Source organism: Girardinichthys multiradiatus, chromosome 6, assembly GCF_021462225.1.
Source record: "Girardinichthys multiradiatus isolate DD_20200921_A chromosome 6, DD_fGirMul_XY1, whole genome shotgun sequence".
Taxonomy (NCBI): Eukaryota; Metazoa; Chordata; class Actinopteri; order Cyprinodontiformes; family Goodeidae; genus Girardinichthys; species Girardinichthys multiradiatus.
In genome coordinates, this window is record NC_061799.1 from 27,694,127 (window position 1) to 27,721,163 (window position 27,037).

Genomic DNA, 27,037 nt, shown 5'->3' on the forward strand with positions numbered 1-27,037 from the left:
CAGGAGCTTTATGTAAGTGGCAGTGATATCTGAAAGTTTAGATACTGTTGAAATGCATGACAAATTGTTTATTGCTTATCTTTTTAGTTAAAGGATAAAATTTGACAGAATCAAACACCTTATTGTAATAAGTCTATGTACAAATTCACATCCTCTGCCTTCTATTTTAGTGTTTTCCGATATTCCTTAAAAACTGAATCTTATATTTGGGGATTTGGCTTTGGATTAGCTATTTATGAGTGTATTAATGTCTGTAATAGTTCATCAGGACATGTTAGAGCTATTTTAGTAATACAAATGTCCATATTTTCATGTTTGCTTATATCACAAAGAGAACAAAATGATGCAATTTTTTCAAAGAAGCACGCTCACCAGGTTTTACTTTGTCTGCTTTGTTGGAAAGAATGGAGTAAGATCATGGAGAACTTATGTTGCTAAAATATTCATATGCTAATGTTTTTTTTTTGGGGTGTTACAATGATGCACACAGTGGACATAAATGGCCTAAAACACAATGTAATCAGGCAGGTATTTAGACAAAGAGATCCTAAACATACCAATCCAGTTTTTCCTAAAGAATTTTACCCAGCAGGCTTCTGGATTAGGTTACAAGAAAGAGACACTTTAAGCTTTGGGTGGAAGGAAAACAGAGGTAAACAAGGGAAGCTGTGTTCGAAATCCCTGGACATACCCGATCCAGACTGTCCCTGAACAGGAGAAGATCACAGCAACAAAGACTCCAAGATTGTGGATTAAACGTAATCCTGACTGTATTTCTTGCTGATAGCCAACACCTGCATTACGATTTACAAAACAAAAAAAACTTCAAGTGAATCACAGCACATGACCTCTTTGGGTCACTTCCTCAGACGCTCCAGTAACTGCTCAGGCTTCTGCTGGAAACTGGTTTACCATGGAAGAGCCATCACAACCACGGTATGATGCAAATGACAAAAAGTATGTATTTTTGGTCATAGCGAACTGAACAAGTTCAACTAAGGACAAACAAGCTGGAGCTGAGAACGGATCAGCTGGAAATTATATCTGCAGAAGCAGTCAGCAGCAAAGATTCCAAAAACCCAGGAGGAGAAGCTTTAGTAAAATGGCTTCATTTTGATTCCTTTCTGGATATCATGAACTAACTATGCTGTTTTGGAATGGGGGTCGGAGGCGAACTCGACCAGTCCAGTGGAGAGAAAAGCACTGTTTGCTTCATGATGACACCCAGTTTATTCCTAACCTCGGCCTCATAGACACAGGTAAAATGTGGCATAAGTGAGCTGTTAGATGAGTATGAGATCTAACTTCCTGATAAAACTATCTTTCACAAGAAGAATGTTCTTGAGCTCGCACAAGTCTGTTGATTGGAATGTTTGTAAAAAATTTCCTGGAGAATTCCTAAAATGGTTTTGTTTTCATTCTAACTAAGCTGTAAATGGTATGAAAGGATCTTTTTAGGTAGATAGCTTTTTTAAAATAATTGCAGCACTTGAGCTACAACTTTGACTTAAAGCCATGGTTCTCTAACTGTGGTACAAGTGCCACTGCAGGTACTTGGGCTGCGTTTAGTGGTACTCAGAATAAATTACGATATGAATTATTTGCAAGATAAATACAGACATTAACTGCAATGTAGTGGAGGAGACTGAACCAGGAAGCTACTTATACTGTGGTTCATTTACCTTTAAAATCAATTAGAAATTTGGATTTGCTAATTGTCATGTTCAGTGGCCAGCTAACTTCTGTTAGCAATACAAGCTAATAACAACGTGTTTCTCTAAATTTTATCTTTCATCCTGAAAGATTAATTAATGATTGACAATATTAATTAATGGCAGTCTAATGCGGAAAGTAGCATTACATAATGCAGACAGGTAACATTTGCGCATGTTGAGATGTCTTTGTTTAGCCCATACATACCAAAAATTTAACATTATTGGTTTGTTGATCTAAAATGTTTTTTGAAATAGAAGCGAAAGGGAGTTCACCAAACCTCTGGCTGGAACTTAAGCAGATAAAAGATCCTTTGTTTCAGACTGACAACTGTTTCTCTGGGTAAACTAATTGGTTTTGCTCTGCCAAATGAGGCAGAATAAAGCCACATTTGCTGTTTTTTTTTTTTTTTTTAATCAATGGTTTACCTTTTGAATTTGCTTTTGTTTGATTTTTTTTCTTTTCTCAGTTTTTGTTTTTTTTACCCAAGAATTATTCTGAAACTTTTTGAAAATGTTTATCAAGGTAAAGATTATTTTTTCTGACATCTGAGGGCGGAGGTTTTCACACTTTAAAACCCTAAGCAACTGTAGTTCAGAGATTCAAAGACAAACTAGTAGAAACCTCACACTTTCTAGCTTTGACTTCTGACCTTGAGGAACTTTTCTAACTTCAAATTTGCAAATGTCAACTTTTAAGTAAAAATGGAACACATAATAAACTGCGTTTTTCAAACAGCCATGCAGTATCAATAAATAAGGACATACCTTTCTTTTTTGTTTGTTTTTGTAATATAAGAACACATACTATAACAGACTTAAAAGTCCAAGCATTGTTGTACTACCGTGCTGTAGTAAAAGTCTCTGAAGAGAGAGGTACTACAAAAATGAGCATTTACTGAGGTGGTAATTTTTATCAAAAGTTTAAGAACAACTAACTTGGGGTTAAGGGTGAGGTTTTTTCACAATAGGTTTGACAGTGATGGCCACCCTAAATGATCAGTTTATTTGTCTTGGTCATTTTCACTCTGATAAGCCGTTAATTTAAGTTCTGTTATTAGAGGTCATACCCTCCTGTATTAGTAGAACTGTTTCCTAATTGACCACAAGAGGGCACTGTTCCAGCTCAATCCATGCAGTAATTACAGCAGTTGTGCAGGTTAGGGTTAACCTGGTTTAATTAATCTGTCAGTTATCTTTGTTACACACAGCCTCATACATACCAAATGAAGAACACCTTTGACAAAATAAGGTAAATAGAGCAATAAATTCAAATGCTGGTTAATTCCATTGCCAGTTGATTTAAGTAGTGCAGTCTTCCAACTGCTTCATTGAAGACAGTAAATTAAAAAGCAGTCACGTTGAGATGCAGAGATCATCATTTATATATTGCCTTTCAGTACCACTTCCTGCACAGTAACCAATGGTGCTTTAAAAAGAATACAATTTTCTCACCATAAATAGCTGTCATCCAGTCTTGGAATTAACCTTAAGCTCTCCCACTAAATGTAGGCTGCAGTCAGAGGCACCTGAAGCATGCCGTGTGGTTTTATGGATAGTCCATGTTACCAGCACATCAGAATCAGCTTTATTGCCAAGTTCGTACATACAAACAAGGAATTTGACTCCGGTACACTTTGCTCTTTGGTTTTGTTTTTGTATTACAGAATATACATATTTACAATGTACAATATACACATATCTAATAAAAGGTGCATTTGCAACATCTGTATGCTGTTGTTTTGTACTCTATTGAATGTTCAACAGAGAAACAGCCTGGGGGAAGAAACTGTCTCTGTGGCGGCTGGTTTTAGTGAACATGTTCTCATAAATTCAGAAGAAGTAAAATCCTATCGAAATTATTAAAGTTAGGTGTGAACAGCCTAAGCAGCATATGTATGTTATTATCTTTTTCAACAGATCATGTATGGATGGTTAAATACACACACATCTGAAAGTATCTGATGGTTTTCCACACTACATTGCCTCTTTTTCCATTAAACACAAACATGCATCCTCTTTATTGTGCTTTGCCATTGGCTAGAAGAACAAAAAGTGTTCATGTGTTTTTGTTGCGAAGTGTTGTATGATTACAGCAGCTCATACTTCTCTCATACTCTTGCTCACTTTTATCTTGTTTTTGTCTCCGGGGGTTTCTGCCAGCTCTGGAGAAAGAAAGAAGGCGTGTTCAATGCCCCTGGGATCCACTCCTTGTTTTCCGTCTGTCCCAGGGGTTGGAAGGCAGCTGAAAGTTCAAACAAAGACACACTCCCTCATGCTCTGCATGGCAAGAACTCAGAGATTAAGGGGTTTGTCTGCACCAACTGCAAGCATAGCTCACCGTTCGTAATCCTAGCAAACAAAGAGGGATGAAGAACACAGGAGGATGATTCAAGTTTCTTTTTTATCTGCTCCAAATACGTCTTGCTTGAAGAACTTGTTTTTCTTTTGGGCAATCCTTTACATAGGACTGGTACAAGCGTTGGAGAGTAAAAAGCCTGTGGGAGTCTGCTTAGTAAAAGAACCAGGGGATGCAGGTGACAGTGAGGCTTTGCACTAACTTGTTTGAAGTTTTTTTTCCCAAGTCAGAGGTGAAGGATTATGCCTGGCATAGGAATTTAGACTTCAAATGAAGGACTTTATGAGCTGACTCTCAGCTCCCAGGCAGAGTGGCCAGGCTTTCTTTTAGTGTGTGAATGAAGAAATATGCGTGCATCTGTTTGATTCAAGGGTAATGCTATTCCTTAGCAGTGGAACCGTGGATGTGACCCCAAGAAATGCCATCGATGGTCAAAATCAGGAGGGGATAACTGTCTACCAACTGAACCTGAAAGAAACAAAGAAAGATGCAGCATCGTCTGAGGCCAAAATGGGATGGTTCACTAATAACTTGGTGGAGGATACCCACCTAAAGGGAGAGCTAATGAATCTTGTGCCAATGGAGAACAGCCCGAGGCCGGGCAGGGCACGACAGGAGATCATCAGGTGGCCTTCCCTGAGCGGCACAAGCAGACCTGGAAGCCGAAAAGCAGAAGTAATTGTGGAGGAGGCGGTGGATGAAAAAATTAAGACTGACAGGTTTTTGAAACAACCCTCCAAGAACTCAAAACGCAATTTAGATGTGGCAGAGCTAAGAGTTCAGACAGATACCCAGAAGCAGCATATTCAGAGTTTACTGCCATGCTCCGTCACCATCCGCGTTGAGAGACCGGTCCGAGGGGGTCATGCCACCATTAAAGAGCACAACTCTTTGCCGCGGGCCATGTTATGGAGGCCCAAACAGAATGAAGACCTGCTCAGCAGGAGAGTGACGAGTATGTATGGTAGCCCAGTTGAGCAGCAAAAAGATTCTCAGCCCAATCAAGAAAGACTGCTTGGAAGGCCAAGGAGTGTTTGCATGCTGTCAGAACCCCTGGCCCAGCAGCTCTTCAAAAGGGAAGAAGTTTTACAAAAGACCCAGCAGCTCCGAAGCAAGAAGGCTGAACTGAGGGCAGTGGATGGCCTCAACCGTACATTGTCTCAGTACTCATCAGGGTCCGCAGATGTGCCTCTTCGGTCCCGACAAAGAAGCTGGAAGCCTAGGCCTCTTAGTATGACGGTATTGGAACTTCGAAAGAGAGGCTCTGATAATGAAATTGATAGTCAGAGGAACTGTAACCGCACAGGCAACGATGGAGGATTTTTCAGAGGTGGCTTTCGTTGGAAATTGTTTGGCAAAACACCTCAAGATGTGAGTAAGGACAAAGACGCGGACAAAGATACCACATCTTTCCTAAAATCCAACAAATCTGATGCTTCGAAAACTACGCTGACCTCTCTAAGGCGGAGCTTCAGTTTGCGAATCAGGAGGAATCGGTCACGTGAGAAAATCGATCTAGGGTCTGAGGGGGAGTTCTCTCAAATTAAAGGTTCTGCAGAGGAGACAACAACGCCTCCACAGCCATTCTCATATCTCACAGGAAAAGCACTTCCAGCTTCATGTGAACCCACAGACGATGGAGGCATGCAGTACATTCAGTACCACAGCAGGGGGAAGGCCAAGGTACTAGAAGTACCCCTGTGTCCTACAAAATCTTCCAAAACAGTGCAGGAAGAACAAAGCTTATGGCAGCTCATAGCCAGCCATTTCAGGAGGAAAGACCAGCCAAACAAATGTGAATCCCAACCGCCCCAGAACAAAGACAGTGGCCAGTATCCCAATCCTGGGAATAATAAGGCACAGCCAATCACCATAGAGACACTGGCAGGCACAAATTACCACAAAGGTCAAGGTAAGTCTGAGTACTGAGGTTCTTTTACAGCTCCATTCTCCATTCATAGCCCATCATCTTCTCCAAAGAGACCCCCCAGAGTGGACAAGCAGATTAGAAACATGTGGATAATTTTAAGTTTGGATGGAGTGTGCTGCAGAGTTCTCTTGAAATTCTGTCTTCTCTCTCCATAGTTTTTCATGGGTAGTCCTCCTGTTTGTATGCACTTATACAGTAATGACTTATTGCCTATAGATGATCTTTGTTGTTAGGTAAATGAGTAGGTAAGTAAGTATGAGTAAGTAATGTGAAATGAAACCTGAACGCATACATACTTATTTTTTGGAGTGAGGCAGCTGGGTGGTGTAATGCGCTATCTCCTGATAACACTCTTGTCAGAATCACGGCTTAAAGAAGTCGCATTAAAGCAGTCAGTAGCAGTAATGAGGATGCATTTGGCAGTCTCACAGAGCTATATTGGGAGGGCTTACATGCAATAATGATGGGGAGAGGAGAAAACAACTTAAGCACAGTGTTTAAAGGTTAACTCTGACAGTAGAGTGTGTTTGTCCAGTTGTCTGAAAGAGCAGCCGGAAAAGAGGCAAATATTTGTAACCTTCTGAATGAATGGCTGCAATTTGTTAAGAGTTGTTGCTTTCTGTGCATCGACTCCTACTTTGCACCTTTTTCTGGAGACCAGATTAGACTATGACGTCAATAATGAACTTCCTTGATGTGAGGTATCACATATCCGGCGTTAAACCCTCACTATGTAAAAAACTGAAGCTATATTTTTCAAGTTTTCCAGAGTACTTCAAGTGCCCTGACGTTGTTGAACTCCTTTGTTTGTTTTCTCCCGTGACATGTTACCATGGATACCTACTTGTCTGGAGGATTGTCAATCTGTGTTTGTCCATTTATTCCACCACAGCCTCAGTAAGGCATCAGGAATGTAGGTGTGCCGATCAACCTCAGCAAAGCTCTGTGTTCAATGCCTTGGGTGGGACTCGGAGCCTGTCGCTACCTGCCTAAGTGCTTGTTCTTAAATTAAATCCAGAAAGTTGAAGCCCAGTTCGACTGAACTGAACAAATACACACGGTGAGGTTTTGGGGGAAGGGACTTTAGGTGAGCGAGGAGTTTGAGGTGTCCCCCCCCCTCCCTCACCTGTGGATGAACAAAGCCACTCTGTGGTGCCTGCTAACCCAGGAGTGATCATTAGACCGTGCATTGAGAAAGGTGGTCTCCACAGGGGTCTTCGAGTGGCTGACACAATCTGCAGTGCACATATCTATTAAAGGTTGCAATATATGAAATAAAACCCTACCAGGAATTGTGATACACATTTGTTCAAACTCATACTGACTTTAGAACACTTTGAAATTTCCCCTTGACTTTGTGTAGATCCATGTATGCTTTTCTTTAATCTGACATAAGTTATTCATGAGGATGGAATTCCCTCTGCTTCTTTTTTACTGTCTCATTTGATATCACTCCCTGTAAATTCCTGCCAACAGTAATTCATGTTTTAACTTTTTCTTGCTTTTTGTTTCTGTCTGCCTGCTCCCAAGTCTACAAATAAAAAAATAAAAAAATAAATAATGCAGTGGGTACCTAATTATGCTCTGAATTAAAACATTAATACAGTTATAATGCTCCTTAACCTGCTGCAGGAGCTATAAGAGTCTGTAAAATGTTGAAAAATCACATAAAATATGCAAAGAGGAGAAATCTGCCAGTTGGCTGTAACTTGTCTTTCAGCATCTGTCCCTGCAAATCTCTGCTATGGTACATTTTGTTCTTTGTGACTTTGGTTTGCTAGAAGAGCTGGATCCTTCTGTTCTGAAACAGTTTCAGTGAGAAATCTGAAAACTATTTAACGTTTAGGTTCACATTTTGTTACATTACAAGCATGAACCTCAATCTGTTTTGTTTTAATTTTATTGACTAACATAGTAGTGTATTTTTGTGAAGTGGGAGGAAACTGATGCATAGTTTTTAATAATTGTGTTACAAATAAAAAATCTGAAAAGTGTGGCATGCATTTATGTCCAGTCTCCCTGAGTCAATAATTTGTAGAACCACCTGTGACTGCAGTTAGAGCTTTTGCCCATTTATTCTTTTCAAAATAGGTCAAGCTCGGTCAAATTAGATGAAGTGCCTCTATAAACTCCTCAAATCTTAATCAAGTTAGATTTATATTTGGACTTGGACTGAGCCACTCTAACACGTAAAAATGCTCAGATCAAAAATACTCTGTTGTTGTTCTGGCTGCATCTTTAGGGTTGTTGCAAACCTTTTCCTCAATTCAAGCCTTTTTGCAGCTTTCAGGGTTTCTTCCAGAATTGTTCTGTATTTATTCTATCCATCTTCCTCATCAGCTTCCCTGTCTCTGCTGAACAAAAGCAGTTTTATGGTTTTAAAGTGACAAATGATTCCAGGGTTATGAAGACTTTTGCGAGGCACTGTATTTCTGCAAAGTTTAGAAGACTTGAATAGTTTCGTATTGATTTTGATTAATTGCAGCTTTCTTTGTTGCACTTGTAACATCTGATGGATTCTGTCATTTACAAATACCTGAAACTACTCCTTCAAGTTTTCAACTAGAAATGCAACTTGCCAGTCTCATGTGAATGCCGTCTGACATGGGATGATCTGTGTATTTTCACAGAAGTTACTGATCCGTGTCTGCAAAGGGCTTAATGAGCTTTTAAGTAGAGTAGGCGCTCCAGACTGCACAAGACTGGAAGTGCATAAAGACTTATATCTCATTCTGTTCTAATTGTGTTTACTGCTTATCTGTGGCCCCCTTGAAAAACAAATTACAGGTTGAGTTTTGGTAATACATCCCAGGAGATGAGAACGTTCCTTGGTTGTTTTGTGAGTGAATGTGTGTTTTTGGAAACCAGTACAGAGAAAAAAGATGCTACAGGCCAATTTTGGACAGGACACCATGATAAAAGAAGCCAGACGTGGAACGTAGGTTGGTTGTGAGGTTGGCAAATGATTGAAGTAGTTTGCACGATGAATTCTCTGCCTGTAATTTCTAATGTTGGAAAGGCATGGTTGGAAAGTCAGAGTAAAAGTGTAGACCTCAGAGCTGTCCTCTCTCATTCCAAAACCCACTTATGGCCCACAGTAAAAAGAAATACACACACAAACTCATAACAAGCATTTGCACAGATTTGCTGCTAAATTATCTACCCTTTTGAAATGGAAGATGTTTTGGAACAACTGTGGTTCAGAGCTCAGACTTTGAGGACATTTCCTGTTAGTCAAACGCAGGCAACATAGTTTTCCTGTCAGAAAGACAAAGAAAATGGTGTCTTCTGTTGGCATCAGAAATGATGGGAATATCTGTTTCCCTTGGCGTTCTGAGACACAGTAATGTAGGGATGATCATATTTCAAGGATTATGTAACAAAGAGCACATGGATTCAATTAGTGCTCTTTCTTTTAGTGGGGGACTGTAGTAATTGTACTGTATCTCTCCTCAATGATATAGCTGCCTGCCTAGGAAGTATCTGATGAATTCCTCAAAGATTTTTACGGTGGAGAAAAAATAATTGGTGGTGTCCTTGTCTTTTTTTTTTTATTTGGTAAAGGTACAATTTTCTTCCAGTTTTTTGTGTCTTTTAAATAATTAAATGTTGATTTGGGAACAGTAAGGAGAATAGTTTTGTTGGTGTTACAACATTTAACTGAGTTTGAAAGTGCCATTTTTTTTCTTTAAAAGCTAAATAGTTATATAAAAAAATGGCCTTTGGTTGTTTGTTTTCTTTGACATTGGAAGTGCAAAAATGTGCCTTGCAAAAGTAAAGTATAAAATCTTTACACATCTTATCTCATTAAAACCAAAAACCTCAATGTATTCATTGGGATTCTATGTAGACCACGTCAAATAAGTGCATAATTATAAAGGGAACGGAAAGTAATGGTTGATTTTCAGATTTTTTAAGTAAGTATCTCAAAAGTGTGTTGTATATACAAATGTATATACGACACACATTTAGGGATGGGTACCTTTCACATTTGAACCGATATGGTACCGATGCGCTGTACAAGTTTTTGGTACTTTTGTGTATGTTTATGTGGTGATAAATGTTAATTTATTTATTACTAAAATCTCTAAATCTTTCAATTTATCGTATTTATTTCTCAATATATAAACTTTAACGAATATATCAAAACAACATCCAGCTGTTTGTACTGTAAGTTGTGGAGCCATACTTTCAGGTGCTTTCTATCAGCCATGGTTTGTTGACTGTAGCAGCTGCCACTGACGTCATTATGCTCTTGTGCGTGCAATGCTGTGTTCCTGTCCGGCATGGAAAATCGCCTACTCTTCCACTCCCTCAGTGTCACAATGATGCGTTTGGGTACCGAAACATGGTACCGTTTGATTTTACGTGAATCAGTACTCTGGAATACCGACGGAATTCGGTCGGTACCTGTAAAAGCACCGAATTCGGTACCCATCTCTACACTTAGGTCCAAATACAGTTGCAGGTCTTTTGAGGTATGTCTCTATCATCTTTGCAGATTTGGGGACTGAAATTCTGGACTATTCTTCTTTGAAAAATACATATTCCTCAGTCATATTAATTAGAAAATGTGTGAACATCAATTTTCAAATTTTTCTATAGATTTGTAATTGCATTTAGTCACATTACATGAATACACCTTGATCTAAACCACTCTATTGTAGCTCTAACTGTAACTTTATAGTCATTGTCCTGTTAGAACCTCTGTCCCCAGTCCATGATCATTTGCAGCTTCTAACAGGTTTTCTTCCACAATAGCTCTGTGTTTAGAGTTGCTCTATCCATCTTCCCTGCTTAAGAAAAAGTCCCTCCCCCCAAACCCCCCAATCCCACCCATCATGATGCTGCTACTAATATGTGTTGCAATGAAAATAATGCATTTGAGGTGATGTCCAATGTCAGTTTTCTGCCATACATAGCCTTTTGCATGTAATCCAAAAAGTAAAATTTTTGTCTTATCTTCTACATGTTTGCTATGTCCCCAACATGGCTTTTGGTAAACTGCAAACTGGATTTGTAATGGCTTTCTTTAAACAATAGCTTTCCTCTTGCCTTTTTTCCACAAAGCAATGATTTGTGGAGTCATGACTAATAGTTGTCCTATCAACGAATCCTTCCACCTAAGCTGTGAATCTCTGCCAGTCCTCCAGAGCTACCATGGACCATTTTGCTGCTCGTCTGATTAATGCAGTTCTAGCCCAGCCTGTCAGTTGTTTCTGGGTAGGTTTGCAGTTGTACCGTACTCGCTCCATCTTGGGATGATTGATTGAACAGTGCTCCATAAAACAGTCAAAGCTTGTGATGTTGTTTTACAATCTAACCCTGCTTTAAATTTCTCCACAACATTCTCCATGACCTGTCTGGTGTGTACTTTGGTCTTCATGCTGTTTGTTCACTAGGGTCCTCTAACAAACCTGTAAGGCCTTCACAGAACAACTGAATTTATAGTGAGATTAAATTAAACACAGATGAGCTCTTTTAAATGGGTGACCTCCAGGAGCAATTGGTGGGACTGGATTTTATTTGGTGCTGTCATAGTAAATGGGACTGAATACATATGGGTGTCACCTGTTCAGATTTTAGTTTATAAAAATGTTGTTCTTTGTTGATCTACCTCCTGCAGTTGGTGGTTGTAACGTGACGTAATGTGAAAAGGTTCAAGTGGTGTCAAACAAAATTGGACACATGGCGATGTGTCTCTAATTGCTGCTTGTTTAACTCAAGGGACTTATCAAAGGACAGGAAATGCAAGAAAACGAGGCAACAGCCTTATCTGATCAGTCCGCGGTGACCTACATTGAGCTACCTGCTCCTCAGCAGACTTCGCTCATGTTACGACATGTCAAACCCACGCTGACAGGGCTTAGTGGGAGGTGGGCCGTCTAAAGACTAGTCTGCTGTGCACAATGCTTGGTGAAAATCCGTTGTATTCGGGAGGCACTCCTTCCCTTTCCCACAACAAGTAAGATATTGAAAAGCACCTTGAGGCTAAGCGGAGGTCAGAAATAAGTAATTATTTTAGCAGGGGATAATTTTAGTAGATAAAAACAATTGTTGATCTGTTTGGTTTATGAGTCATTCACACATATGTCATGATTTCTGCAGAGAAAATGAAGAGGTTCCTTGTAGCAGCAGGGCTTAGCGTATAGTTTCTTCCATCATTCCTCTAATGTTATCATCACCTGGGGTACAAAAGGAAATCACTGTTGCTGCAACAAAGCCTTACAGTAATGATGGTGGATGAGTACTTTAATTGTTATGGTTTAGACATGTGGAAAAGAGAGGGGGTGGTCAAGCTCTGTTGCCCTGGAGACGTAGCGTCTGGGTTCCTGTATTGGAGATAGCAGCTTCCTAGGGGGGCTTTAGATGGTGAGAACATCATCATCCAAACTAGGAGGATAGTCTTTGTTTTAATTGTTGTTATGGCACATAGTCTATATTTGTGGGAAACAGGTTTGTGGAGTTGTCATTTGTGTTTTTAGTGCTAACAGTTTCTATTGTTCTTCATGGTAATCTCCCCTGCTGTTCATTTTGTATTGTCATCTACTTTCCAAATGAAACTGGTAATTCAAACAGGTCCAGTCAAGCCTGATAACTGCTGTTTTTTTAAAAGCTACGTTTAATCCATATTGGAAAAAAAAAAAACATATTTAGCCAAGGTCTGTGTATTGTGCAAACTATGTTTCACAATACCTTCTGGACGGTTTTCTGTTTTGTCAGATTTTCTTTTTATTCAAATACATTTCAAAACAGCTCCAACTTACCTGATTGTGGTATGGGAGTGCCACTAGTTGCTGTTCTTCTTATCATGAAGCCCCATCATTCTCTAACGATGATTGTTTTTTTTGTACTCTCAGTCAAAAACAATCAACTTGTCCTCATGCTTCCACATAATACTGTTTCAGTATCTAGATTTGCTGTTGATGATCTGTTTTTAGCCCCTGCTCTTTAAATAACTCCATAAGTAATGCACTTCTGTGGCAGGCCCTGATAATCAGGCCTCAAAGACATATACTTTTTGCCCTCCTGGGCTTTGTAAAAACAAATTTAACTCTGCTAGGCCTCTACAACAGCAAAATAATGTCATTCAAGGGAAAACGGCTATACGCCAAAGCTTAAAAATAGATATTGAAGCAAAGGTTGACGTGAGGATGTCAGTTTATTATTTACATTCCATGTAATAAATACAAATCCCAGTCAGCACTGATGCGCCTACAGCTGTGATCAACAAGTAATAATTTGGAATTTCAAAATAAAGCTAATACAGGGGTCTCAAACTCAAGTCCTCGAGGACTATGTTCCTGCATCTTCTAGACGTGTCTCTGCTTCAACACACCTTACACAAATAATTTGCAGAGCTTCGCTACATTTAGCCATTATATTCTGGTGTGTAGGACCAGGAACCAATCCAGTCTGAGAGGCCTGAGCTTATGGACACTCTTCAAAATGACAGATTTAGTCTTATGTTAAATTATGTTGGATTATTATAAGAGCTGGTTTCAAATTCCCAATTAAACCAGTAACTGACAAGGAACTAATTTGGACCTTCAAATTACATATAATCTATTTTCATAGAGCAATGATTATTTAAAAAAAAATAATTCCACATTATGTTGGACTCTGGCAGGGCTTTGTCACCGGTCCTGTTCATAACTTTTATGGACAGGATTTCTAGACGCAGCCAAGGGCCGGAGGGGGTCTGGTTTGGGGACTAGTGGATTTCGTCTCTTCTTTTTGCGGATGATGTGGTCCTGCTGCCCCCTCTAGCCAAGACCTACAGCATGCACTGGGGCGGTTCGCAGCCGAGTGTGAAGTGGCTGGGATGAAGATCAGTTCCTCCAAGTCCGAGGCCATGGTTCTCGACCGGAAAAGGGTGGCTTGTCCTCTTCAGGTTGGAGAGGAGTTCCTGTCTCAAGTGGAGGAGTTTAAGTATCCCAGGGTCTTGTTCACGAGTGAGGGAAGAATGGAGCGGGAGATCGACTGACGGATTGGTGCGGCTGCCGCGGTAATGGGGGCACTGTGCCGGTCCATTGTGGTGAAGAGAGAGCTGAGTCGAAAAGCGAAGCTCTCGATTTACCGGTCGGTCTATGTTTCTACCCTCACCTATGGCCATGAACTTTGGGTCGTGGCCCAAAGAACGAGATCCCGGATACAAGCGGCTGAAATGAGCTTCCTCTGTAGGGTGGGCGGGTACTCCCTTAGAAATAGGGTGAGGAGCTCAGCCATCCGGGAGGGGCTCGGAGTAGAGCCACTGCTCCTCCACATCGAGAGGAGCCAGTTGAGGTGGCTCGGGCATCTATACCGGATGCCTCCTGGACACCTTCCAGGCACGTCCCACCGGGAGGGGGCCTAGGGGATGGCCCAGGAAACGCTGGAGGGACTATGTTTCTCGGCTGGCCTGGAACGCCTCGGGCTCCCCCCGGAGGAGCTGGAGGAGGTGTCTGGGGAGAGGGACGTCTGGGCGTCTCTGCTGAGTCTACTGCCCCTGCAACCCTGTCCCGGATAAAGCGGAAGACGAGTACGAATTCCACATTACTAATGTTTCTATATCAGTGACATAAAAGGGATTGTGTTTTTGTCTTTCAAAATAACGCTCACACAGACTTGTCAAAATAAAAGTACTGTTTTTGCATTGTTTAATTTTCTAAAGTAAGGTTCCAGAGCTTTAACGTCTTCGGATCTAACTTTGTACTAACATCGATAATGTGAAGCTGTGGTGATACGCACCTATTGGTAGGCCCATCTTCATTAAATGTTACCTGCTGCTGTAGTTTACCACTGCTGCAGGTCTTGGCAAAAAGAACTGAAAGGGAAATTTAATAGAAAATGCTACTTTTCAGACAATGTCTAACAATTTTACATCAGTAAGTAGAATTTATTATTGCTCTACTGATCAATCAGTACATTCAATTCTGAGTAATGTGTCTGGTTTGTCTGCAAGGGAAAATAACATAAACTGACATAACATTCAGCCTTTGTGTTTAAAGAAAATGTGTATAACTGATCACTGTGTTGGACAAAATGTCCTGACCTGACTGTAGATAAGCTTTGTCTTATCTACAGGGTATGGAGGCTGCCGTATCAATCATGAAACTTTGTGCGAACTTCAATATCAAGGTGTAAACTACAGTTATGTGAGTTATTAATTCAATTTTTTTGTTGTTTTGTTTGCAGACTCATTCGTCAACAGCCAGGAATGGACATTGAGTCGATCAGTTCCAGAGCTGAAAGTGGTGAGTAGCCTTTTTGTTTTCTTATTATTTATAGCAGCCCAGCTGTTGATTCTCCTTCAACGGTTTCATCATACTGACAGATTGAAAATGTCATCGAAAAAGCATGTCATGTTCATGTAATGCTTGTTTTGCATTTCACACGAGAAGGCACATTTGAGAAAATTGGCTGGACTTTTCTGCGAGTTGGTGATTTCTTTTTTTTCTTTTAATGAGATGTGTTGGCATGGAGATGCAAGGTGGCTTGCAGCAGGAAGTGAGATGAGTGACAGTTTTGGGCTAGACTGGTGACACATCTTGGGTCTGATCCCACCCGCCAGTGGAGCACACAGGCACAGCTACTGCCAAATGCACAACCAGCATCCTCTTATGGTCTAATGCCCTCTAAAGCTGCACTCCTGTATTGTACCAGCGGATCTCTGTGTGGTTAAATTGCTGCTGTGTCTTTTTGAAAACCAGAAAGGCTTTAGCTGAATAAAAATTCACATCCGTGACCTGAAAGGCAAACTTGCTGTGCTGACTTCAAATGTGACTGTTTTACTTTATGAATCTGAGGTGTTAATTGGGACTTTGTTCAACTGTTTGTGAAGGTTAAAATTAAGTTGTCAGCAACAAGGTCATGTTGAAAAGAGGTTTGCCAATCATTTCAGCCAAATGGAAAAATGTACGGTCAGATCCAACATACTTAGTTATACTAGGCAGAATTTTCAGATCTCCAATCACCGTGTTTTTAAAGCTTTGACCTGCCAATACAGATTTAGAGAAAATAAGAAAATAAGAAGAGCATTTAGAAAATTTTTCTTGCCCTCCTGCCTTGAGCGATCATTAATTATCTATAGAAGAAACAGAGGTGACATAACAACATGTTTGTGAGAGAGAAGTTTTATTATTTTAAAATAAAGGACAACATTATTACAGCGTTAATATTTTCCGCTGTCTTTGGCATTTTATATTAGTAATTATCCCAGATAGCATTAGTACCAGTAAACAATAGTCTCTGTGTATATTCCTAGAAAATATAAATCCTTAAAAATCCTATAGTTTCTTTCCCAAAGAAGTACCATCATATACCCAAACAGACAAGACCTTCTCTGAACCTCTCTAAAACGGTAGCATCAGTTGAACCATTTTGGTTTTGTTCAGCTGCTGTTGAGGAACCAACACATAGTTAATTTCCAATAATCTGTTATGTCTCAGAGCCAGTCATCTATAGAATATTTTTAATGTTCATCAAAAGACACTCTGCACAGTTGTTGCTTTAAATGCCCAGCTAGATGGATATATAGACCATCTGTAATTGCTAAATTACACACTTGAGCTAGCTTTCTGAAATGTGCTTCTGATAGGGCTTTTCCACCAAAGTTGTTCCAGTTCCTAACAAAAGCTGGTGCTTGAGCCAGTTTTTAACTGGTTCTATAAAGTTTGCTTTTCCACAACCTGAGAGCCAAGCTCTCAGGTCCCATCTTTGATTTTTGTTTTATTCAGGGGTTTTGTGGAGGATCAAAGTCCAGTGAGACAGTTTACTATATAAATCCTATTAGTTTTCCCTATGTATGCAGTACAGCTTTTACTTTCATCCTTTATATTATTGTTTATTAAACAAAAAGCATTTTTTTTATTGCTTCAAAATCCTAATCAGTGCTGGAAAACAGTATAGTAACACAACATTTAGAGAATGATTTACTGCCACCATGTGGTGATAACAAAAGACCTCCTGGTAATGTCAAAATATACAGTGTAAAGATAAGGGGCCTTGAGATGGTGTTGATTCTAATGCTAATTAACATTTTTACTTTTTTGTCTGAAAATTAGGCAGATCGAAAATGGAGCTAATTCCACATTATTAAACATGGTGCTTGCAACATTTCTGGTGGCTGCTGGTCTTCATGACCCCATTAGGTTCAGATGAAATTGGTATTTTCCTCTGGCCCAGGTCTTAGTTGATGCTAAGAAAAATCAAGTTTATCAAGGGCAGAGTGTTCAGAAGTGCAAACAAAGAACTGGTGTACCAGCAGCAATTTAGTGTGGGAACCAATTTGGTGAAAAAAATCCCAGAGATTTCCAAAAGGCTGCCTTCATTTCCAGATTTAACATGTTAGGTTAGAGATAGCAGATGGAGGCTTCAAAGGTTAAAAAAACCTTTGTAGCCTTCCTGTTATCTGCTGAAAGTCTTGCCCTCTCTTAATTTCTTGCAGCCTGAAATTGCCATTAAGAAAATGTTGTTTCCTTTTAAATAGCTTCTTAAGTCACTGTGCTTCCACTGAGGTCACTCATAAACTCACTGAAACTGATAATAGCTAACATTTTCCATCATAACAACAAGTGTTGTTACATAAGCACAAGTGTTGTTGTTTTCACTCAATAATGATGCGTTCATGATTGGAAAAAGATTTTTTTAGGGGTCCATGTCAGGGTCGAAGAACCTGAAAATCAACAGATTTTAGTCACCAGCCAATTTCTTCTAATTAGATTTCTTCTAATTACACTAAACAAAACAAATATTTGCAGAAATAACTGAACAGACCAGTATCAATCAATACATCTGCTCTTGTGGTAAAGCCCTACTTTGTTTCCAGCTTTTGATCAACTCTGCACTTGAAATTGTTCCCAGATAAGAGTGGAACACCTCCAAAGAAGAGTAAAAGTTGGTAGTCGAGTACCGCTGATGTAGCTTTTTGTTTTAATAAAAGCCTATATAACAGCAGGTTACAAAGCTGAGCAGTTAAAAAACAGCAGGAACGTTGGATCACTGGCACACTAAGTCTTTCCTTTTTTTTTGCTGACTCATGGCTTTTACTGTACACAGCCTCAAACTTTTACAGGCTGATATCTAATTTATTGTTTTTTTCTACTTAGGACAACTCCAGATATCTTTAACACTTTTTTTCAATTTTAAGGAGCAGCACCTTGGATTGGCTCCAAATAGATATTTTGTCTTGCATGAAACTTGTCTATAATTAGAGCCATACCTGACTTTAACTCCCACTAATGATCTGACGAAGAAGAGGAAGGTGGCGGGTAGAGGAAAAGAGGGAGGAGACGAGGTGTGATACAGCCTTTGTTCTTCCCAGACATGCAGGCATCATCAGCCTACCTTGTACCACGTTTCACCCTGAAGGCATTACAGTGAGGTCTGGTGTAGACTCCAGGGAGTGAAAGCAGAGGAGTGATTGCAACCGAGCCTCTCCTGCCCTTAATAAAGAAACAAACTGTGTTAAATTTACTTTTGTTTCTGTTAATGTATTTTACGTTAACTGCTGTTCTTGAAGCAGATTGAAACTTTTAAGTGGGACTGCAACCCTGCAGAGAACTTTTAGGTTTATTCAATTAAATACAGTTTACCCAGTGTTAGAACAAGAATGTGATATAAAACATAATATGAGTTTAGGCTTTATGTCTTATTAGGGATGCAGCTGTCAGACGTTTTCTGCCTCCTGCATTACTGAAGCATCTTTAGAGCAATTAGCAATAGTAAAACAGCACTTTCCAAGTTTATTCGCTATAGAGTAGAATAGATTCTAACATTGGAGATTTCCAAAAATCTAATTCAGAAAAACGCAGACCACTTTGATGGTTTCTGTTCAGCCTTTCTGTTATCTGCTATAAGTCTAGCTCTCTCGCATGGCCGTCTTCCATACATGTCTTGATATGTTACAGAAAATCAATACTTTATTTTCTGCCTCTTTAAATTGCTTGATAAATCTATGTTTATGTTCTGAGTTCATTTTAATGGGGACAGTAAACGGCTAACTAACCTCAGTAACACTATCTACACTGAAGAGTGTTGTTGTCAGTTGGACCTGATGGCACTTACTATGATGAATGCTGATTACAAAAAGATCAGATTCTTGAGTTTCCAACCAAGCTTAAAAAAGTCTCTTGATGTATGTATTATTTTTACCGCTTGTTTAAGGTTCTAAGACAGAACATGGAACTTATTGTGAGAAAATTAATTGCACTGCTATGTGTAAGATCTCCCAGTTAACTAGCTGGTACAATGATAAAATCTTTTCATATGCAATATCTGATATCTTGACTTTGAGTTAGAGTAAATAGTTATATTATATCCCACCACATTTAGAAGATTTTTAATTTAACAAGGTCATTTGAAACTGGTTTTATAAGTCACTGTTTTTAATATTAATATATATATAATTATCTAAAAATGGTTTTAAACATGCCTTCATAATATTAGGAAAAGACTACATTGTGATATCATTGTTGAATTTTGATGACTGTTTATTTTCACCACAATATCCCCAACAAACTACCTAAGTGTCATGATCTTGATGACCAGGATCTTCCAGGTGTGCGCATGAAGATCAATGAAAGTGTATCAAAGTGGCCAAATAAATTACTTGCAGGCAGGTTTTTAATGCATGGCACCAGCAATTTTATAGACTGCCAATTATTGCATCCAAGCAGTCCTGTGATTGCAAAATTGAATACATTGATATTGCAATGAAAATGGTGATTCAGTATATTGTGCAGCTGTAGATGTGACAAATAATGTTAGTATTTCACTGTTAGAGAGAAGATATCTCACTGTTGAAAGCTGCAACATAATGCGCTACACAAGCCCAGCAGAGCAAGGAAAGGTTTAAAGCAGGTGGGACTATAACATCCCAAAGAAACCCACAGATAATGTAAACTTCACCTACTATAAAAAAGTAGTTTTTAAAAAAGGTTCAGTATGATAAATAAATGGTGTGTTTTTGAAACTATCATGTTAGCATTGCTGCATGTAACCGAGGAACTAAAAAGCAGCATAACATTTACACTGGAAAAATGCCACTTCAAAAATAAGTAAAAAAAATTTAAATGAGATTTTTTGACTTGAAATAAGGCACAAAATCTGCCAATGGAACAAGTGAAAATTAACTTGACAAGATTTCTAGAAATAAGACATTGCATTAAAGCCTCACAAGGTATAGAGAATCTTGAAACTAGCCACAAAAACTCATTCTGAGCAGTATTTTACTACAATTGTGAGCTTTTGCGTCTCATGATAAGCTTGTGATGCCCAAAAGTAGTGTCATTCCCCTCAAAGGTAGCACCTTTGTTTTCAGCTTGAATGTCATCCTCTTGTTTTAAAATTTGTGTAACTCATTCTTATTTTCATAATTATGGCAATGCTCTAAATCCAGGTCCAAAACCAACTTAAATTAAGATTTGAACATTGCATTTTAAGACAAATTACCTTTAAGTGTGCATTCCTGACTAGCATTAAGAAATGCATTCGCAGCATTATAACCTTTCTCCAACCTGTTTTCATCTTAGTATTTTTCCCTCCCTTGCTCAAGCCAATGTTGTCATGGATGCAGACAAGCGTATTGATTATACACTATACTCTTATGTGAATTTTAATAATAGCAATTACATTGCAGTGAAATATGACCTCACAGATATCATCAAATGTCAGTCTTGACTCAGTGGTGAGTTTGAGTATTTGGACCAAACTATGTTTTAGAGCATTGCCAATTACTGTAGTATAGAACAGTATTTGTGCTCACTACCTTTGGAATAATATGCTGGAATCTGTCCAGAGTGCAACAGAACAGAGAATGAAATATTATTTTAGCTGTCTTTTTTCCAAATCACTTGAATGTTTGGTTTGACAGAAATGTATTAAAAATGGCTACACTTATAGAATATTTTGTAATGAGTTGGGCATGTTGTTGATATCGTTGTTGATTAGTACCATAAAGCATATTTGTCTTAATTCAAGTTCATTTGTTTTCTTGAAACAAGACTTTGTTTTACAAACCTCACAGGAAAACTTGTTTCATTTAAGAAATTACTCAAAACAAGAGTTTTCAAGACTTTTTCACTCAAAACAAGTTGTTATATCTCACTTAAATGTATCTCTTTAGATGGTTTTGACTTATATTAAGTGTGATAAGAGGTTTTGACTAAAAGTTAGAAAAATATACTTGGTAAGATTTTCCTTTTTTGCAGTGTAGTTTTTAATTGGAACTAAGTTATTGCCTTTTGTTTCATAGTTACAATATTCTGAGCAGTGAAACACATTTTATACAGAGGTATTTTAGAAATTTGTCACATAAAAATAAATGTTTTCTGATATAACAAAACTCAAATATCTTGTATTTAAGATTTTTTAGTTTTGAGTCAAATTTTATTGTAAATATATGTAGTGAAATGGAAATTCTCTTCTGCAATTGTTTTTTTCTACTTTTTGTCTTTGCACAGAGTGTAAATAGAAAAATTACTGCATGTCTTCAACATGCAGTAGTTTATTAGATGGACCGTCACAGTGAAGCTGCTGCCAACAAAAATCATGTTGAAAATGTTATAGGCCAAAGCTTTTAGAGAAACCTTTGAAAAAAAGAATGTTGCTTGTCGGCAACCTATATTGTTTCAGAGAAAGGTTACAAGCTTCAAAAGTAAAATGATCTTTTGTTGGATTTATTTTCTATTGGTCAGTGTTGTGTTGAATTTATGTAATGTGCAATATTGATATTCTTTTTTTATGTGCCATACTGCTAATAATTATGGTGATTTTGTTTTGGTTATTTCAGGGCATTGTGGGAAATCTGTCCAGTGGGAAGTCTGCCCTGGTGCATCGATACTTGACGGGCACATATGTGCAGGAGGAGTCTCCTGAAGGTAGGAGTTTGTTGAAGATGATGAGGGTCGGCAGATTGTTTACACAGAGGAAGAAACAAAATATGAGATTCCTATTAGATATAGTTGGTTTACAGTTGCTGTTGCTATTGTCTATTTAAATGTTCTTCATTATCATTATGTATGACTAACCATTTTATAATATTTTAATACTTAAAACCAAAAATCTGATCAAGGACAAATAGTTTGAGCTAAAAATGAGACATTTTATTTCTAAAATTAATTTATAATAGAAAATTACCCAGATATTGCATAACTGAATGAAAAACGTTTGTGACTGTGCATTATTACCAACTAAGTTGATTGTGAAAATTAAAGTTTGGAGTTTTTGGTCAGGTGTGAGTGAGTGTTATGTTGTGATTATTTAAGTCTTATTTCACGTTCTTCTAGAGAGGTTTTCATAACAATATAAGGCGAAACAAAGATCTTTAGGGATCAATGAAATCAAAACAGAACATTTAAGTTAAAATCAAAATAATCCTGTTTATTAACAATACTATTTCTGTTATGTGATATAAGAGTGTCTCTTTTATTAAACCATGGTGGGGGCCTGTATCACTGTTCCTGCCAGTGATAAAAATATGTACGGTAGTTACAATGATGGCTGCACAAAGTAGTAACACTATGCTTAAATGCACAATTCACTCACTCAGTCTTGAAATCTGCCAATTTCCCTTGATCGACTCTACCCATGTAATCCATTCAGGCGTCTATTTTCTTTACCCTATCTGACAAAAACAACCATACACACACACACCCAGGCCTAAGGGTTGTTTAGAGTGACTTGTCATTCATGGTTTTGGTGTGTGGGAGAAAGCAGGAGCAACCGGAGAGAATCCATGCATGCACAAACGTGTAGACTTCATGCAGAAAGGTCCGGATCCAGGACCTTTTCGCTGCAAAACAACAGTGCTAACATATGTGTCACCGTGCAGCCCTGACTGGTGATCCACAGGTCAAATACCTACAAATAACAAACACTTTTCCATTTCCAATAAACATATTAAAACTGAAAACTCTTGATTGTTTGGTGTCTAAACACATCAACCAACATCTTCTTTGATACATGGTTTAAGTTTACTAAACATCATATAAAGGTTAGAGACATGCATGAGCATAGATAATATTATAATGCAATTACATTATAATGTAATGTAATTTTCTGCTGGATTCAAAAGTACTACCTTTACTAATTAAGTAAAACATTTTTAGCACTTTTTTAGATAAAAATCACAAGTGTTTTGCAATAAAACTGAAAACAAGACAAATTCTGGAGTCTGAATGCAACGTTAGCATAAGCTCTGTCTCCTCGGTCAAGCAGTGTCCAATTACAAAGGACCTTCAGAACCTGTCAGGCACACAGAGATGTGAAAGCGTTGTAAGCTGGACCTTATCCATGGGGTGCTCTGAAAATCAAAACGAGAATGTTGAAGTGATGAAACCAGAGCATGTTCCCTTTTCTTTCCTTTGTTATTGGACAGTGTTTGTTACATTCTGTTTGTTGAATTAAAACTAAGTTCTCACAATTATGTTTATATGTATTTTTGTTGTTGTATTGTCAACAACTTTTATATTTAGCGCTTTATTAGTAGACATAGCACCGGTTAGTAGTCGCTTAGCATTCTGAGTTTAAAATCCAATGAAGTTGATGTGCACAGGAAGACATTTCCTGTCCTTGTTTTCCAGAAGAATAAAGCGGAACATGCTGGTACTCAGCATCACTGAATATGAACATATAACCACATTGGGTGTAAATGAGGTTACTTACATTAAATTGGATTCTTGTTCTTGCTGCTTACTTTATGTATGAATATTTGGTTTTGGATTTATCTTTTATTCAAAGTGGAGATATAAAGACAAAGCAGATTTCCAATTATGGTAAAATTAGGGAAATTCAAATTAAATACGTATAATTTTTCTGAGGCTGTAAATGATCATTTACATTATTATAATAAATCATAAACCAGATTTTCCAAGGTCTGTCTACAAGGACAAATCATAACCAGAATGCTGCCTGCTGTCCTGAAAGGTCCGTCCTTTAAAAATCCACAAAGATCCTGGCACACCGAGAGTTAACTGATGATCTTTGAGAGGGTTTTTTTTAATTTTTTATTTTTTGCAATGTTTCATTTTAGTGTAACTATAGTGTGGATGAGACTTGAAGCACATAATTAGTTTCTGGCATTTCTCTGCACCAAGGGAGAAAAGAAAAGGGAAATAAATCCTCATAGCTTAATTAGTCCTTGAGAAATCAATGGCAGAAATGCTGCAAAGTGAGGGTTGTTGTTGTAATCAAGGAAAAATGTCAGTTCCTGTCTTCGTGTCCTGGTTTTGTTTACTAATATAACATATCTGTTTCATTAGCAGCAGCTGCCTCATATGTACTTTTTTGCATCCACTTTACTGCAGTTCACCGTATTCACACTAAGAAGCATCAGAGGCAAAGAGGAAGAGGCTTTTGTAGCTGTTTCTTCACTGATTTGTTCCTGGGCTTTTACTATGATATCTGAAAAAAGGTACCGGGGTGTGTTGCCATGGCAACACAGGATGGCGCGCCATCGGATTGTGGCTGAGCGTCAAGGTCTGAGCCTCTGTGTAAAGCAGATCATGCTTGCTGCGTGCTAACCATGCTCACCAACAGGGCCATTTCTCTATGTAGTCACCTGTTTTAATGTGATTGCTGTACTCAAATGCAAATTTGTGTAACTCATGTACTTTCATCACAGAGAAAAGTGCATCAAGATTTCTTCTTGGATGCATTTTATTTGTTCGGCTCAAAATTGAAACAAGCATTCTGGGTGATTATGCAATGAGAATTTTTACATCCAAATTTCTTTCCTGTTTTCACTGGAGCCGGATGCTTTCATCACATAACTCGTTTCTGAGATATTTATAATCTTATCTGGCGTATGCAGATCAATGCTGACAAAAGTCCAGAAAAGTCTGGGCTGTGTCAAATCTTTGGCTCTCTGCGTCCCGCCTCACCCCCTCAAACAAGGATCAAACATCGATATCCATAGTCTTTTAGTTCTTTGTGGAAGCAAAGGAGCTGTGTGACTTCAGGAAAATAAATAAAGAACAAGTGGAAAAGCTTGCTGCTGTGGCATCAATCTCTCTCTCTCTCTCTCTCTCTCTCTCTCTCTCTTTCTCTCTCTCTCTCTCTCTTTATTACACAACCAGCATCCAAGCATTGCTTGTGTCGTTGAAAGCAGCAAGGAGAATCCTTTCTTTGCCCGGTGGGCTAAAGTGGACTTAACAGGAATCAAGACTCAAGTGGATATCTATTGCTTGCTGACACAGGAAATACTGTCCACCTATTGTAAAATTATAGCCTCTGGCTACTTTATGGCCCTTCCTCACTGTGACCTTTAGTTCTTAATAGGTTGGTTGAACTGCAAAATACCCCAACATGGTCCTCTGATCATTTTAAAGATGAAATTCCAAAAGATGCTTTTCATTCTGTGTGTTTGTGCTGTCTTCTGGATTTATTGTAGGGACTTTTTAGGGATTTCATGACTATTACAGAAGCTTTTTCAAAGCTTTGCATTATTCAATACTGTCAAATTGCTTTCAGTCTATTTCGTTTTTGGTATTCATAAGGCACCGTTTTCACTCCTTGGGACATCTCTAGCCCCCCAACTTTCTCATTTGAATGTTTTTAATCTCTGCAGGATCTTAAACCAAATGATATGCAAAATCTAATTTACTTCGTGGATCTCCCATTGGTCTCTTCTTTATCTTCAGTGGGGCTTGCTATCGGCAAGAAAAATCTCATCAGAAAAGGAATTAGAAAACGGGCAGAGCAACTCAAATCTGCTCTACAATACTCTGGACATTTTCTTACATAAGCACCAGTTCAGTCTAATGTGTATGTTTCTGGATGGGTTTTATTTCAGAATATTTCATTTCTGAGGTTTTGTGGCAGAGCAGTACGTTTTCTTGATTAAAGTTTGGCTAATCCAGTGAAGTTGTGCAGCCTGACGAGGCTTTTGAAGTGAAGGTTTGGCCTTTCTCTGACTTATGGCAGTGCAGTAACAGTGGCAAAGAGCAGGTCGCTTCAGCAGCTATATATTAGACATGCTTAATGGCAATTTCTCCCCTACATAATTGGCTCCAGAGGGACCCGGTTTCCTGTCAGGATATGATCCAGACAACACCGCATACTGAAGGTTTAAACAAAACAAAAGTACAACAAACCTCTATGAACATGTCAGGCTATGTTTTCATAATTATATGAATTGAAATTAATAAATTTTTTAATAAACATTTTATTTTGAGGGATGCATATTAATAAAAATATCAATGTAATGTTGTAAATAGGCGCTATTTAAAAAAAACTGAATTGACTAAAAATGGTAGTTTAACTAAAGGTTATTTTACATCTGTAGTTGTTGTGTCAAATGTATTAGCAACATTGTTTTCTTATTTTAATGGCCTGATAGTTATTCATTTCAAACATAATCTCAGTAACATTTCTTCCTCAGGCGGACGATTCAAGAAGGAAATCGTGGTGGATGGACAGAGCTACCTGCTTCTCATCAGAGATGAAGGAGGGCCTCCAGAACTACAGGTAGAAGAGAAGATCCTTGAAAACATCCTTTAGCTCTAAAGCTTCAACGCTTTTTGAACAGAAACTGTCTGAGAGCTGTCATGCAGACACAAACTGGTTGAGACAGACCGTGATATCCCTTATAAGATGTTTTGGAGTATTGTGGCAGCACCCTGAGTTTACTGTACCAAAACAATACTCATCAAGCAGCCACATGCAAATAATTTTATGCTCCCAACGAACAGGCTCAGTCATATTAGATTTATCAAAAATATTCAAAATCATTTATCATTAAAAATGTAGTGGAAAAACCACCAGTGATATTGCTTAAGTGTTTCAAATTAACAGTGATGTTTGGCTTAGATGATTCAAAAACCAAATGTGGTCATTATGATGGCACCCACCTAAAATATTGAAGTTTAATCACTGTTTTAATGGTCTACATTGGTGTTTTTGCCATTTCTTGCTTGTTTCAGATTTGCACCAGAAAGGATTTTAATCTGATTTACAAACTGCAGACACGTGTCTAAAAGGAATGACTATAATTTTACATTAGTTGGTAATTTACATTTAGTTGGCAAAAAGCCTTACTAGGAACAAAATCTGGAA

The 27,037-nt window shown here is 38.4% G+C and overlaps 1 protein-coding gene across 2 annotated transcripts in view; it reads left to right on the forward strand.

Annotated features, from left to right (window-relative positions):
* The window catches only part of agap3 (ArfGAP with GTPase domain, ankyrin repeat and PH domain 3), a 188,696-nt gene that overhangs the window by 81,356 nt on the left and 80,303 nt on the right, over positions 1-27,037 (forward strand). For both annotated transcript variants that reach the window (XM_047367260.1, XM_047367259.1), the window contains exons 2-4: positions 15,179-15,237; positions 21,774-21,861; positions 26,364-26,449. In XM_047367260.1, the coding sequence (XP_047223216.1) occupies positions 15,179-15,237; positions 21,774-21,861; positions 26,364-26,449 (233 nt within the window). The remainder of the gene's footprint in view (positions 1-15,178; positions 15,238-21,773; positions 21,862-26,363; positions 26,450-27,037) is intronic.